This window comes from Mandrillus leucophaeus, unplaced genomic scaffold (genome assembly GCF_000951045.1).
Source record: "Mandrillus leucophaeus isolate KB7577 unplaced genomic scaffold, Mleu.le_1.0 Scaffold133, whole genome shotgun sequence".
Taxonomy (NCBI): Eukaryota; Metazoa; Chordata; class Mammalia; order Primates; family Cercopithecidae; genus Mandrillus; species Mandrillus leucophaeus.
The window spans coordinates 1,591,250-1,608,130 of record NW_012101288.1 but is presented as its reverse complement, the minus strand read 5'-3'; the positions used below and the strand labels follow the sequence as shown (position 1 = coordinate 1,608,130).

The following is a 16,881-nucleotide window of genomic DNA, read 5'->3' as shown; positions in this document are numbered from 1 at the left end:
TGATAAAATGAGATAAACATCTGCATGCACGATGCCGGTAAACAACACCTAAGGAAGAATGGCTGTTTTATCTTTAGGATGACTTTCTTGGAGATTCACCTAAAGGGAACAAAAGGAACCACATTTTATCAAAATGTTCACAAAACAAAACAAAACACCTAAGCAGTTCCATGTTCCCTACTTAAAAGTTTGACTTCTCGGGTAATAATATCCCCTCAAAGAACCTGTGGGGGTAAGCAAAACAGGGATTGGTATAGCCATTCTTTTAAAAGTAGGACTCTGGTACTTTCGCTTGACTGCTAAGTAGAGAATTTGAAGACAGCACCACAGAACTTTTGACTCCCAGACCACAGTCCCTTCCATGGAACCATTTAACCCTCCTTCAGTCCAGGAGATAAGCAAAGTGGTCAGTTAATAACTATGTTCAAATTATACAGAACATTTTATTTATGGCAAAAGTTGGCTTTTAATAATACAAGTGAGGTATAACTCAAACTTTAAAAGTTATATGGCTTGATGATAAATGTTCTTAATCAATAAACATCTTTAGGTTTCTAATACGTGTAGTTCATTTACAATTACATACATGAAAGTATATGTTTGTGTGAATTAAGAAACAAACACGTTTTTTTGAAAGTACTGAGTAGCAATAAATGAAGCAGGATACAGGATGCTTTAATTTCCTATAATAATTTTTCTATGCCCAGGGTTGCTCATAAATATATAAACAGAGATTTTTCCTATAGTACCTTTGAATTAAGAGTTGAAAGTACTCATGTTATGTTTTTTTTCAGTATTACTACTTCTTGCAGCTAGGGTATTTTCATATGTCTACTGGGTAAACTCATCCATCCCTCATTCCAATTGGGTATCTTGGAGTATATCTTCAGTAATGGTAATCTGATAACCTGGTCATTTTCTTCTCATAAGGGAAAGGATATTTTCAGATTTCAATTATTTCTCATCTAGTTCTAGGAATCTTATTTTAACTGAAAGAAAAACAAAATTGTTTACACTTTTAAAACATGAAACCAAAGCAAGTCAGCAAAAGTTCTCTTCTATTGTAAGCTAATTGTTTTATATACCTATGTATCCTATATGCCTACCTATATATCATTATTTACACTTATTATACATGAAAAGATTATAACATACTGGTTGAAAGATTATTTTAAAATCAGTAACATATCTTTTACATGTAAGAAAATAACATATTTGAAATTTCATTGAAATGATTTTCACTAGCAAAATGCTATATGCTACAATAAGATGAATTCCGTTGAAATTTGTGCTTTATTTGCTAAATATTTGAGTACACATTTTTTCAGGATGATTCTCAAAAGCTATTAAATGAGATGACCAAACATTGAGCTAATAGCTTCAAGAAATGGTGTATTGCTCCTGGTTTCAGAGTGTAATGGTGAATGTTAAAAAATATGCTTGCTTTTGATTATTGGCGCAATCTTTTTCTTTTTGACCTTCTATGCTTTTTCTGTGACCCCTTGTTCGGCTGCTCTTCCGGGCCTAGAGTCAGAGCTTTGGCTGGCTAGTCTCTACCTTCAGATGGCAAAGTATCCTGAAATGCAGGGAAATTTGCACCTGTACCTCCCATCCTCTTAATAACCTTAGGCTAAAATTTCTAAATTCAGGCTAAAGTATGGCTGGTCAGTGAAAACTTAGCTCTCATCTTCCTCTAACATTTGAAGAAGGAAATACATGCAATATAATCACTGGATGAAAACCCAGTTTGACTAAACCCTACTCTTCTGCTCCTCTAACCTGCTGCAATCGGAAGGGCTCACCTTTGGAGTCTTTGGAATGTTGAGGTCTCTTGCAAATGGCATAGAGTTTGATGGGCCGACTTGAACGCTAGCAGAATGTATTCAGTGACCATGAAATGGAAAATCCTCTTTTACTTTTGCTGCTTTTCTTATGGAGATTTGCCTAAAACTAGGAGCATTAAAAAACAAACAAACAAAACCAAAGTCTTTGGGGCTGTCTTTTGATCGCTCTAGTGGAGAGAGAGGATGAGACAGAAACAGAAGTGCCTTTGCCGTGGCTTGCCCTGGAAACAGTGAAATCGCATGGCAGATGTTCCCCTTCTTGGATACACTAACATTGTTCCTCCTCCTGCCCCTTCCTGCATCTGAATGGCTCTCAAGACAGTCCTCCCGAGAGAAGTCAGTGAGGTAGACAGCAAGGCTTGCTGCTTTAATTCACCTTTGCACCATCAGCAAATCAGGGGCCTGTTTTTCCTCCAGCATTTGGAAATCCCAAAAGGTTATCTTCAGTTTATGTGTCGACTTTACTGCTCTCTGGATTTTCAAAACAAAATCCATAGCATGCAACTCCCCTTAAAAGCAGGTTTCTGATAGCAAGAGCGTAAGTAGACTCTTTCTTGGTCTGTATATACCAAGACAAAAAAGAGATGACTTTTTGATGACTTTTTAGATTTTACCTAATTTTAAAAGAGACTTTAACTTAAAGTTCCTCTGTACTAAAAACCTCAGTTGTCAGTGAGTTCTCTCCTGCTGAAAATCCTGATCTGTGGGAGTACGTTTATGATTAAGGAGGATTGCTTATTATTTATGTTTCATTCCATCCTTGGTTTTAAAATTTTTCACTGGATCCTTGCCAATGAAGGTGACAGTTGCTTTGACATGTTTGCTGGCGTGAACAGAAAGATGCCTGTCAGATTCCGAATTGGAAACACTTACATGAACCTCATTGTCATCCTGAAATGACCAAGTGGCTAGTATTTGGCCTACTTTTAAGTTAGTTCTTTATAAATGGAGAGCTTTTCATAACCAAAAGCCAGTCTCTCCCTAATGCAGGAGTTATGGAATACAGAGCTTGTCCAATGTCACCTTCACATACATCCACAAATATCAGCCAAAAGAAACCCACATGACTAGATTTTCTTGAATTGGATTCTTGTTCTCAGTGAAGAAGCTGTGACAGCAGCATCAACATCAATTTAGGAGGCTTCTCTCCATGGAGTTCCTCTAAGCATCCATCCCTCATTCCAATTTTTTCTCACTTAAGGAGACTTAGTTATTCTAACTGAGACTCTGCTGATCCCAGATGGGAAAATGTAAGCTTTATATCTGACTCAGAGGGACAGACGACTCCTGAGTCCAGCCATCTCTATCCGCCAGTACAGGAGAGTAGTTATGGCTCACCTTTTACTCCGGCTAAGAGACCTAAGAGGAAAGTTGCCCCTAAGAGGAGACAGGAAAGACCAGTTGCTCCTCCAAAGAAAAGAAGAAGAAAAATACATAGGATGGATCATTATGCTGCGGAAACTCGTCAGGACAAAGTAAGTTTATCTATTGTTCCAAAGCTTTGTGGCGGGCAGGTCTGAGTTGAAGGTTGCCTTCAGTGCCTTGGTTGGAAAATCGGCTGAGCAAGTTTTAGAAAACTCTGGTGCGTTGACCTTGGCTTTGAGTCCAGAAGAATGTGGTACTTCAGAGGTTAACAGTGATGTGAAGACTGCCTGAACTCAACATTACAGAAAAAAAGAAGTCTTATCCTTTTTTTTAAAAGCGTTAGTTGCCCTAAAACTAGTATTAACATTTAGGCTGGAGTGACTATTAAGATTGGTTTTGTTTGTGCTTATTCACAGAATCAGTCACATGGTTTGTGGCCCTGGTTCTTGAGAACAACCCTGCAAGGTAAAAGGGAGTATTCTCAAAGCCAATGTGGATTAGAACTCAATAGGAAGTTGGCTTAGATTAGCGGTCTGCAACTTCAGAGATCAGAAAAGGTGTAGATTGTAGAGAAGGAAATAGCTAAGACAGAAAGAAAGAGAAAATAATGGGCGGATAGAGTTGTATGTAATTTCCACAAGTAATGCCTACTCTTCCCAGTATGTTCAGAAGAGCCTGTCGGTTGTTGCTTTTACTAAAACCTTTGAATACCTCTGAGGCAGTATCTTATTTGTGATCCTCTGAACTGATCCCTAAGAAGTAGGTTCTGGATTTTACCTGAGTCATCCTGCTGAGTAAAGGAAAATAAGTCATTGCCAAAGATCAAAACATGTTGTGCATTTGGTATTTCTTTATCTAGACAGAGATCTTCGAGGAGAGCATGATTTTCTCGGAAGCAAATACCACTTTGTTCCACACCTATTAGTCCCTTCCGATTATATTACACATCTCTTTCTGAAACTTTCAACTGTGACTTCCTCCTTGGGATAGGACTTGAAATACTGACTCCTGTCATGAAGAATAAAACAAAAGTTTACACCTGATTTCCCTAATGAAATAATAAGAGGAAAGGTCTTGATTCATCTGAGAAGATGCTAGTGGAAGATGATATTATGTGTCTGAGTAAAAATGATATTCACATCCCTTCTGTTCTTATCTTAATCATCTTGGGTATATGTATGTGACTGTGAGCTAAGCTATAAAATTTCATCTAAATGTACTCCCTGTATCTTTCTATTCTTTGTCTGATGAGATGTTTCTTAAAAATCTTTCCATTGCACAGCTAAAGATGAAAGGGAGACAGAGAGCCTCTAGTATGTGAGAACATTCATGCTGTTAGAAACTTCCATTTGAAGTAAGAAAATGAGAGATGGATAATGTTTCTTAGGCTTTGGAAATGGTCTTCAGGAAAGAATTGGGTTTTCGTATTTTGTTAAAAAGAAGAAACCTTCTAGAACAAACTCATGGTTCATTTCTGTTTAAGTTAGGACTCGTATAGATTCTTGTTTCACTCAAAATCAGCTTTAAAAGAACCAAAGTGAGAAGTAATAATTTATTTCTTAGAATAGGTTCTTCTGTTAAGAATCGATTGCTTTCAGACGCCAACATTTAAATTACTTAGAACAAGATAGATCTCATTGTATTAGTGATATCCTAATTTATTATCCAGTGGAAGGTTATGATTTTAACCTCAGGACAGCTTTGCATTCACTTAGTGTCTATCTTCTTGCCATCGTTCAAAATCTAATGTGATTTCACTTAGGGAACTGTCCATCTGACTTTCTGTCATCAAAACTCTTGGATTTAAAGGATGCTGTCACATTTTAGAAAGTGATTTTATCTCTTACAGAATTTTCATTAACAATATTTTTGACATTTTTATATCAAAGAATCTTTAAAGGGATTGGATGAGGAGAGGTTTTAATTCTCTCAAAAGAATACAAATATAATGTGCTTAGACCAGATTTCCATTAAGAATGGCAGGTAAATCTCCCCAGACAAAGCTCTGCCTCTGGGCCGGAAGTTTTCTTTCCAAAATGTTCTAGGGGTAGAAGATCTATGAGAGACTGAAAGGGAAAGAAAGAAAACCCTGTGGGGACTAACTTGCTTCTTTTTCCCAGATGACAAACCCTCTGAGGGAAATTGACAAAATTGTGGGGCAATTAATGGATGGACTGAAACAACTAAAACTGCATCGGTGTGTCAATGTCATCTTTGTAGGAGACCATGGTAAAGCTTTGTTTTTTCTTTGCTAATAGGATAGATGGATAATGTTTCTGATCATATTGAGGAAAAGAATCCTTGCCCTTAGAAGCCAAGATTCCATTCTTAACCTCCTTTCCCCTTTCTTTAAGATGGGGATAGAAATCAGGTCATGATTCAAAAGTATGAGATGACCTGAGAGATCCCTGGGTTCATTTTGATCAAAAGCTGGGACTTCTTATATATTTCTGTTATTTGCAGGAAAGACCTTTCTACAAAAATCTGTCTCTTATTAAAGCGATGCAGACAGTTTCCTTGTGATATTAATAGCTTCTTCTGTGAATGTGACATATCAGGTGATAATCCCCATCCCTGCCAGCCACATCCCCAAAAGGAGCCCATGGAGTTTATATGGTTAAAAAATACATCCAAATATGATAAAGAAGCCGAGACATAGGATTCTTGTCAGAGAAGTGGCATGTAAGTCAAATGATTTCCCTGAATCCACCGAGGGAAGTCAAGGTCCAAACCAGAAGGCCCTGCTGTGATTCAGATGAGTGATAAAGAGAGGAAGAAGCATTATAGGAAGTAGTTCTTCTAAATCACTTTATGAAGTAGAAAAATTTATGACCAATTCTTTGAGGAGATCAAGAGCATCATAAACATTATGTGACTATAGAGCTGGGTGGGGGGTGGGACTCAGAGACATGCAGACTCAGTTCTAGAGAGTGTCTCCTGTATTCCGGAACTATTAGATTGAAACAATAACGTTGGAATTTGGGGCTTCTCCCTTCTAGTGGAGTTTGGAAGATGAAAATTGGCTGACTCTTTGGCAGTTCTGGTAAGAATGGCAGGCAAATCTTCCTAGCTCTGGTCCTGAAGGTCTTTCTAGAATGTCCTAGAAGATCTATGAGAAATTGGAAAAAAAAAAAAAAAAAGCTAAAGGGATTAACTTTCTCCTCTTGAGTGGGCTAGATGTAACCCTTTGCAAAGTCACGCTCCATGCGTTTGGCTTGGTGGAGAGCTACACACAGGTCAGAGAAGTTGGAGCATGCGTCAAAGCTGATCCAATTTAAGTTGCCCAGAGGTGTCAAGAGCATTTGCTCACATGCTGGAGCCAGATGTCTTAGTAGAAGGGTCCCAATGAGTCATGTGCTGAGGCATTGTAAAGGTCATGGGTAGGTTAAAACCTTGGCTTATCATTATGCAGGCTTCCAAGATGAGCAGATCCATTTGGTTTGGGACAACTACAGCACTTCTTTTTTTTTTTTTTTTTGAGATGGAGTTTCACTCTCATCGCCCAAGGTAGAGTGCAATGGTACCATCTCGGCTCACTGCAACCTCCACCTCCCGGGTTCAAGTGATTCTCCTGCCTCAGCCTCCTGAGTAGCTGGGATTACAGGCACCTGCCACCAGGCCCAGCTAATTTTTGTATTTTTAGTAGAGATGGGGTTTCACCATGTTAGCCAGGCTGGTCTCGAACTCCTGGCCTCAGGTGATCTGCCCACTTTGGCCTCCCAAAGTGTACAGCACCTCTTTCTTAAAAGGTGGTATGGTTTAGTGTTTTAGGGCATGGTCTTTGGAGTCAGAATGAATTTTAGTGGAGTTCAAATTGCACCGTGTCACTTAACATCTACATGACACTGTACACCTTTTGTGGCCTCTCCAAGTCTCAGTTTCCTCATCTGTCAGGCGAGAACATTAACACCCCTCCACAAAGTTAGTCTGCAGAGTGAAGGCTGATGATGCTTAAGGAGCACTTAGCACAGTGCCTGATGGACTTCAAAAGTAAGGGAGATTTTTCACATTTGGGGTGCCATAAAGGACTGCCTAGAAATAAAACAAATGGGAGAGACTTTCAGCTCTCTATTAATATGTATTTGGGTACTTTCAGTTCCTGGGCGAACATTGTACTAAAACATAGCAGCTCTTCGTTGCTCTATTTTTCTTCCTAAGGGTTTACCCGTTAAAGTGCAAGATATATAATCTTTATGCTATGTGTTTTTTCTTGCTTTTCATTCCAATTTGTATTAAACAAGGGAAGGTTCTGGATCTGGGATCCCAGGAGGTGATTATTTGAATTTTACCAGATCTGGGGCACTCTGGGTTGTATTTCCTTATTTTAAAACCTTAGGGCATCCTTTACAGGATATGAATATATGAATATTCTCCAACAGGATTATTTTCCCTATTAGAGAATATTCATATGTTGAATTGTACTGAGCAATATATTAAAACGTTCCAGCTCATCTCATACATTTCAATAAGGTCTCTAGTAGCCTCCATAGTCTATGATGCTAAGATTTGAGTTTACAACAATGTTTTAAATAAAAGCATTTTGATAAAGGAATATTCCTTGATGGGGACACGCAACAAATCTTGGGGTGGAGGAGAAATATTTGTTGTTTTAAAAAATTCCCTACCTAGAACCTTCTTGTGCTTTAGTTGCTAGCTTTCAGTTCTGACTAATTACATTGTTTACAACTTGTTTTCAATGTTATTTTGTTTTTCAGTTTGGGTGGTCATTGGAACTGACATTTTTCTTTCTCATCTCTTGTTGCCAGTATTGTTTTGTCAGTAACATCCAAGGCCACCAGTGGAGACAGTGAGGACTGGTGATTATGTACTCAAGACAGGAGATATATTAGAGAGTTGGAAAATGCCATTTTGTGAGAGACACAGAACTGTATATTCCATTTATGCCTCCCCCAACTGGGAAGAGTTTGAAGCAATCTAGGGTTTTTTTTTTTTTTGAAAGAATAGATATTTTTCATAAAGACTCTGTAAATAGTTGTGTTTATTATTGTTGTTGTTGTTTAAATCATGGTGACTTCCTTTGTCTTGCTGTTCTGGCTGAATGGCTTAAAATGTAATTGAGGTAATGTATTTTCACCCTTCTGTGCTTGCAAGATGACATGGCTAAGTAAAAGTCCAGAGAAAAGATTATACAGAGAAGCCTTAAAACATTTAAAGTCAAATACAAAAATCTCAAAAGTCCGGGCTCTTCCCACTAAGTTATTGAAAACTAACTAAAGAGATGCCTGATGTTATCTTTAGTGTCTATGTTAAGATTTTCATTTCAATATTACCTGAAAATACTCTTTTTTCTCCCTCCCCATAGGAATGGAAGATGTCACGTGTGATAGAACTGAGTTCTTGAGTAATTACTTAACTAATGTGGATGATATTACTTTAGTGCCTGGAACTCTGGGAAGAATTCGACCCAAATTTAGCAATAATGCTAAATGTAAGTTGATTCTTAAAACATTAAGTGGTTAGAGTGGTAATACAGTGGAATAGGTAAAGGCTTGTTTTCTAAAGCTGAAATACTTAGGTAAAAATTCTGGCTCTGCTACCACTTATCTGAGTGACCTTGAATAAGTCATTTAAACTCTAAGCCTCAGTTTTTTCTTCTGAAAAATGGGAATGATAAATGCTGCAGCTATCTGTAGAAATTAATCTATACATATTGCTTAGAGTGGTTCCTGGCACATAGTAGCATTATATAAATATTTGCTCTTATTCTTATTATGTGGAAATTGCACTTAGTTTGAAGCATGTTCATGACCGCAAACTTCTGTTTATAAAGTAAGATTTTTTTCAATAAGAAGTTCAGGCTGGTCCTTTATAGCCAAAACTAGAGGATCTGTGTAGGGGTTGGAAGAACCACATTTGGACTGTGAGGGTTCCTAGGAGCCTTGTGGAACACAGCCCATTCTCTTTGTAAAAATGACCGGTAGAACCTAGTAGGAAAATATATTAAGCCCTTGGGAAATGGCAGATGAAAGATTAGAAATAAAAATGAACAGGAATAATCTTGTCACTTATGTTTTACATGTTCCGGTTATGATCTATCACTGATACAAACTTAATTTGTGGACCAAGATTTTTAGGTGTTGTCTACCCAGCTTTTGAGAAGTCCATAGTTTTCTTGGGGTTATGTCACACTTTGAAAAAAAAATTCTTTAAGGTTTTTAGCCTTGGGATTAAGAAACTATTGACACCAACCTTACAGCTTTGGAAAATTAAGTTTTTCCCTAACTATGTTCCTGAGTCAACACAAATGGAACTGTTCCAAGGTCAGCTCCAGGCAATGTTGTGAAATAAACAAAATGTGGGTGTTTCTGCCCTCTCTCCTCCATGACCTTTCCTATTCCTGTGTTCTCCCTTTTCTGCCCTCACTTAGACAGGACACAGTCACTATGGCGCCCCTTGATTTTAGTATTTGCACTTCAGGGCTATGCAAAAAAGATTTTCTCTATTTTTAACAGTATTTCTGACATTAGTACATGTAATAGGGAGGTTGGTTTGGAGGGGAAAAAAAAAACTTCCCATGGCCCATGAAATCATACCTATCAATGATGAAAAGCTTTGAACCTTACAGGAACACTTTCCAATGTGGTTTCATTTTGTGGGAGACAGTAGCATGGGGTGGTGACAGGCATAGATGTCTGGGTTCATATCTCAGCTCTGCTCGGTACTCACCATGTGAGCGCCCTGTACCTCTGCTTCCTCATCTACAATGTAAGGATTGTTAGGAAGATTAAATAAGAGATTGTGTTTACATAATTTAGATCAGTGCTTAGCACATAGTCAAAGCTATATAAAGGTTGGATATGATGATGGTGTCTTAGTCATACCACTATTTCTGAGACTCTGCTGATGCCAGATGGGAAAGTGTAAGCTTTACACACATACACACACACACACACACTTATTTAATCATTTTAATAGCATTGTGTGATAAGTGTCACTATCCCTTTTATAGACAGTAGAAATCAAGGCTCAGAGAGGGGTGAAGGTACTAGCTTCAAGGATGGTGGTTAGTAAGTTGCAGGTCTGAGATTTGAAGCCAGAATAGCTGAACCACTGCCCTTTGTTCACACAAAATGAAGACTGTTAGCCTGAAAAGAATGAGTTCTTCAGAACTGAAGGATTGATGTCCCCAGCATGGACTCTGGCATTGGATATTTCCTAGTAATTCTCTGGGACTTATCTGAGTACATGCTATTTACTTTTCTTCATTATCAAAGACCATGAACTTACTCTATCTCATCCCTTTGAGGAATATGATTTATGAGGCCTGGCTTGCTCAGTCAGATTGCTTGAGTGCCAGAGTGCCAACTCCTCCTCCTTCTGTAAACCCATTGGCTTAGTGAGAATTTGAACAGCATTTACCTCCCAGGGTTACTGTGAATGACCAGAGAGAAAGTGCCTGCAAAGCTCTCTCTTTTTTTTTTTTTTGAGTTGGAGTTTTGCTGAGTTGCCCAGGCTAGAGTGCAGTGGCTCCATCTTGGTTCACTGCAACCTCTGCCTCCCTGGTTCAAGCAATTCTCCTGCCTCAGCTTCCCAAGTAGCTGGGACTACAGGCGCCCGCCACCACGCCTGGCTAATTTTTTTGTATTTTTAGTAGAGACGGAATTTCACTGTGTTAGCCAGGATGGTCTCGATCTCCTGACCTTGTGATCTGCCCACCTCAGCCTCTCAAAGTGCTGGGATTACAGGCGTGAGCCACTGCGTCCGGGTACCTGCAAAGCTCTTATAGAAAGACAGGTACATAGTATGAAATCTATCTGGGCTATTTTTATTTCATTATTACTTATTTGCTTTCCAGTAAGAGATGCAATTAAGGCCAATGGAATACACATTTTAGTTTTGGTTTTCAAGCTTTAGAACTAAGATTCTGAAAATACTCTTTGGAGTCTGTATATGTATACCCCAAGGCAAGTTTATTCATGCATTTTTGATGAATATGAACAAATATTTATTAACAAATGTGTATTGAGTGTCTGCTCTGCACAGGCCCAGGGATGCAGCAGCACGTGATACAGATAAGGCCCACTCCACTGGTATTTAGATGCCAGGGAGGGCTGCCTCGTGATAGTTGCTATCTCTTCTGAACACAACTTTCGTTTTCTGCTGATTCTGTAATAACATACTGAAGCAAACTTCCTGAAAACAAAACAAAATCCAAGCAACCTACAATCTCCTCTTTCTCCCCACATTCCGCCCAAAAGGGGAGCTTCAGATAATATAATCCTGTCCACAGTTTATGCACAGCCATCATTTGCATAGTTTTGCTTTCAGCTAGTTCCGAGTATTGACTAAAATCTTTTACTTGATGCTATTGAAAACAAAGGAGGTGCATGCACGTGTGCGTCTATGACTGGAGAGGTGCGGCTACCTATGTAATTACGCCCGGGATATAACTAGGGAAACAAAACTCTCTTTTAAAAAATAACTCAATGGATTAGAAGTTTATTCTTAAAGTGGGTGAAGACTTGTTTCAAAAATCTGCAGATAAATAATAAGTTACATTAAAAGCCCCAAATGCCCAGTTTAGTTCCTGAGGTCAAACTGCAAATAAACTATGTCTTGAGGGGAACCATTAAGGGGAACTTAAAATAAGAAGCAATTTACCTAGCAGTATCCTGGTGCTATGGAAGGAGGAATTCCCTCCAGAAGAGCTGAACTGGACCTAGGAGGGCAGTTTACTGTAGGATTTGTTCCACTTGCTTAGCTGCATTTCAATAACTGAAATGTTGAATACCCACACACAATTATTTATCTTTCAAAAAAACACTAAAGTGTTAGTCTTCTGTGGGATGGAAGGAGAAAGAACTGAGTATCTTGCTGCATAAACGATTTCTCTTGGTAAAGATTGTTATTTCTTCTGAAATCTTTCTCCTCTCTTTGAACAGATGACCCCAAAGCCATTATTGCCAATCTCACGGTAAGTGTTGCCAGTTGTCCCGCCTCTGCCCTCCCCAGGCGTCTGCCCCTGGAGCAGCCTCCCTCCCGTGTGTGACTCCCCCCAGCGGGGGGCAGGAGGAACACTTTCCTCACTGCCCTGCCATCCTGTATATTTGTTTCCTTAAGAGCTTTCAAAACTTCTGGCCTGTGGTCAGCTGCAGGCTCCCTAATGGTCTTGGCAATGATACAAACGGAGACTATCTGATCCTTCCGTTAGAACTGAAAAGTATTCATTCATGATTAAACAAATCTTTACTTTCTCTGAACCAGAACTGCCCACCCACTCTGCTCCATTGTTCCCGGATGCTGGGTAGCAAACTTAATAGCTCAAGAGCATCTAACCAGATAAGCCTAAACCTATGTGCTCCTCGCCTCCCACTGACACCCCGCCCTCAACCACTTGACTTGAAGGAGTTGGGAAAGGCCTAGGAGTGTGAATTGCTCTTAGCGATGGTCTCACAAGCCAGGAATGCATCTTAAAATTCCTAACTCTCCTCGGATAGCCTGTCATATCATCTCCAAGGTTACTTAATCTCTTTCGAATCTATTTGTTTTCAGCGTACATTATTTGATAGAAACAAATTTCATTTATTCACTAACCAACCTTTAGTTAGGCTTAAAATCTCCTTCAGCTTTCTAGAGAAAGAATTTGTGAGAATTTTTCCAAAAGGCATTCCATCTAAAGTCTGATTTCCATTTCTATTTCAGTGTAAAAAACCGGATCAGCACTTTAAGCCTTACTTGAAACAGCACCTTCCCAAACGTTTGCACTACGCCAACAACAGAAGAATTGAGGATATCCATTTATTGGTGGAACGCAGATGGCATGTTGCAAGGTATCTGGTATATGGGCTATTTCTGTTTCTCATTTCCACAACCGCCCTTTTGGCAACTGGAACTATTTTATCATCCTTAGTCATCGCTGAAAGAAATATCAGTTGGAAGTCTCACTGTTTCCAAAGATTTTGTGGGCTACGTAAACCATCAGTGATGAGACAACATATCTCTATGTTCTGGGTCTCAGCATCGTGGTGTCTCTTTGTAGTCTGTCAGTGCATCTGTGTGTGTGTGTGTGTGTGTGTGTGTGTGTGTCTCTTTCTTTCTTTGAATTTACATTCTAACCTCTATTCTTACTACTTGGGTAAGTCAAAAGTATAAATGGGACCTTGCCCTAGTATATTGGGCTGATTTGATCTCAGTTGTTGAGACTTTGCTTGTAGCAATATTTATAGAGGACTTCAGAAAATGTTAACGTTAAAAACTCTGTTATTGTGGGCACTTTTTACATTACTTTAAATATTCCCGATGTTTGCCTTCTATTGAACTACAAGAGACTCTCCAATGTTGAAGAGAAGGTTCCTTGCTTTTGAATGTGGTCTAGGACATGTCTGGAGGCTCTAACAACTTGCAATGAGTTAATTATTAAGGATTTATCCATTTTCACAGAGACCTGGAAGTAGCTGTTTCCCACTCACTCTTACTCCAACTTTCTGCTTAAGAAAAGTGCTGTGAATTTGTCTATCTCAATAATTGAACAACTGCCACATGCACTCCAGCTAGGTACTAGTTTGCAAGAGAGAGAAGATAACAAGAAAATATTTAGAAACTCTAAGTTCTAAGAAGAACTTAGAACTCTAGAAACGTGTATCAGTATGGGACGCTTAGAGAGACACATGGGACAGATATATAAATATCATGCTGTAATTTTCTGGGGTGTACTTAGAGTTAAATATGTGGGATTATGAAGAAAGATGTATGAAGAACAGGAATTATTGGAGTCTTTTAAAACAGTTGCGGGAAATCCTCATGGAGAATTTACAGGGATGTGACTGAAATTAATTGGCTAAGTATGAGCTCCTGAAGAATTAATTGGCTGAGTATGTGCTCCCTTTTATGTGTGGGGCAGCTTGGAAGGGGTCACACTGGAGCAGGTAGTAGGTTCAAATGGCAAAAACATGGGAGCTGAGTAAAAGTTAAGTGAAAGATGATGACAGTTGGGCAAATTAGTGTAGCCCAAAAGCAGGCATGTTGGTTAACAATACATCTTTTAAATTGAACTCTTCTTGCATTGTTGAGGTATTATATGCGTATGTCTTATTATCCCAAGCCCTTATTATTCCAAGGTTGGAGACCCATGTGTTAGATTTTTTGTTTTCCCAAAGCACTTTCAGTGCTATGCACACATAGGTACCTAGGAAATGTTTGTATTAAATAAACATGAAAGTTATTTTGGAAAAGGGTCACATGACACTTTTGCAAAAGGTGTCTTCTGTCACAAAAGGAAAGATCAGATGGTCTTGATGTCTAGAGTATTTCTGTTTTCTGTTTCTAAATGAAGATGTTGTCTAGGTGAGCCATGCTTTTGTCAGATATGTCACGATTACCGTTAAGTTGGCTGCTTAGTTGTACTCTAGTTGTATTGTATATTGATAGATAAAGTTGCATGCAAACATTTTTATAGAATATAGATCTCCATTCATTGTTTAAACATCACATATTTATTTTATTTTAAATTTTAAATTATTATGAGTATATAATAGGTGAGACATCACATTTTTTTAAAGTGCCTACTACGTCTTGACACTGAGCCTAGGGAGGGGTACATAGAAATGAAACAGACAAACATGGTCCTAGAGTCGAGAATCTTACAGTCTTGGAGCTAGTGAAGCACCTAGACAGGCAGAGCATGACTTTTGACAAGTGCCCTACTTGGTGTCCTACTTGGTGTAAGCACGAGGTTCAAGGAAAGCATCATGACTTCTGTTCACAGGTCTCCATTTATCCTGCAATAACTGTCAAAGAAAGTCACTTGGAGAAAAGAATAGGATCCTCTTTTCATCATCACAAGAAGGATGCAATTAAAATAGAGACAAATAGACTTTCAAAAGCCCCTTCTTAGAGTTTCTTTGTACCCTGAAATTACCTTTTTATCAGGGTAATTTCATTAGAAATCCTAACTGATCATGAAATTGTTTCAATTTAGGAAACCTTTGGATGTTTATAAGAAACCATCAGGAAAATGCTTTTTCCAGGGAGACCACGGATTTGATAACAAGGTCAACAGTATGCAGGTATGATGGCACTACTGTGAATTGAAGTTGTGTTTTAGTGATTCTTTGAAAGAATAAGTAATGATGGTGTGAGTGAAGTTGTATGGTAGTCATAAATAGAGGAAGGGTTCCTACCCAACAATACTTAACTGTTTTTGTTTTTCTTTTCTTTTGGAAGACTGTTTTTGTAGGTTATGGCCCAACATTTAAGTACAAGACTAAAGTACCTCCATTTGAAAACATTGAACTTTACAATGTTATGTGTGGTAAGTCACTTATTTAATCAAAACCATTGAAACAATCTTTAGTTAGTATATGATCTTTCTCAATGTCAGAGAAAGAAATGAGGTGTCTATTTTCTGGGACCACCTCCTCTTCCCCACAAAAGGTTATAACTTGCCCATTGGTTCAAAGACAGAATATTATCCCCTTCTAAGGCTTCTTTGTCTTCCTTCAACAGTTGACTAATGGGGCGTTTTCATAGTGTTGCTGTTGGCAGCCTCTGGCTGGTCTAACATAGCATTACAGTTTGACACCTCTGGTCAGAGACCTGATGAAGCAAGAGTTCTGCACAGAGCCCTCTCCACCTCCATCTCTCGCATTGCAGCCCAGTTAAAAATGTTGCCAGCTTGCATCCTGGCCAGCTATTTATGTGCTCTTAATTATTTTTCTTCCTTGAGCTTCTAGTTGCTGAATGAGGACAACTTTTCCTATTTAGTAAGGGAGTGCCAGTCTGGTGGTTAGAGGGGGAGTCTGCAAGTCGGGTCTCCTGGGTTCTTTTCCCATCTTGGCTGCTAGCTCTCCCCTGTCCTGCCTCTGAGCTCAAGCAAGTCACTGAATATGCACTTGGCAACCATTCATTTGCTATGAAATCAGCCTGTTCATGGCTCAGTGGCACTTCAGGGGACAGGGCCAAAGCCTCCTCACGTCCCCACACTTCTGTGGAGTCATTAGAGGGCAGACTTCTAGTTAGCTATTGATTATAAGTCTCATTTCAAAAGGTGGAATTAAACAGTCCCAGAGAAGTGCAGAAAAAAGTGATACTGACATGGATGGTCCTTGGGTTGTAACTATCACAGATACGGGCAATAGTTAATCAAGGTCTTGTTCCTTCACTCTTTCTTTTGGGAATCTCTCTCTCTATTCATGGTCAAGCAATGAACTTGGCTATTTCAGAAAGCTGTGGCAAGATGTACTCAGTCCAGAATGGTTCAGGAGGTAAGGAGGGGGTGCCTGCCATCTACATTGGGTTTTGTCCAATTCTGATTTGTGTTCAGAGTTTTCAGACCCCATAGAAGGTGAAGGCTTTTAAACCTTACCATATCTCATCAAAAAGATGTAAGAAGCACCTGCCTCCTTTTCTTACTTTTCATTAGATCTCCTGGGATTGAAGCCAGCTCCTAATAATGGGACCCATGGAAGTTTGAATCATCTCCTGCGTACTAATACCTTCAGGCCAACCATGCCAGAGGAAGTTACCAGACCCAGTTATCCAGGGATTATGTACCTTCAGTCTGATTTTGACCTGGGCTGCACTTGTGATGATAAGGTAGAGCCAAAGGTAGAAATAATCTTTATGTTTATTATGGAGGAATGTGTTGGGTGGCTAACAGTACTGGTCAGTAGAACTTTCTGTGACAATGGACATGGTCTATAATTGTGCTGTC

General features: G+C 39.0%; 1 protein-coding gene across 4 annotated transcripts in view; it reads left to right on the top strand.

The window, feature by feature from the left end:
- The window catches only part of ENPP2 (ectonucleotide pyrophosphatase/phosphodiesterase 2), a 142,672-nt gene that overhangs the window by 100,755 nt on the left and 25,036 nt on the right, over window positions 1-16,881 (top strand). For 2 of the 4 annotated variants that reach the window (XM_011972996.1, XM_011972995.1), the window contains exons 12-19: window positions 3,164-3,319; window positions 5,330-5,438; window positions 8,533-8,658; window positions 12,113-12,144; window positions 12,873-13,000; window positions 15,148-15,235; window positions 15,393-15,480; window positions 16,591-16,775. In XM_011972996.1, the coding sequence (XP_011828386.1) occupies window positions 3,164-3,319; window positions 5,330-5,438; window positions 8,533-8,658; window positions 12,113-12,144; window positions 12,873-13,000; window positions 15,148-15,235; window positions 15,393-15,480; window positions 16,591-16,775 (912 nt within the window). The remainder of the gene's footprint in view (window positions 1-3,163; window positions 3,320-5,329; window positions 5,439-8,532; window positions 8,659-12,112; window positions 12,145-12,872; window positions 13,001-15,147; window positions 15,236-15,392; window positions 15,481-16,590; window positions 16,776-16,881) is intronic. The other 2 variants (XM_011972998.1, XM_011972997.1) reach the window with 1 other exon arrangement.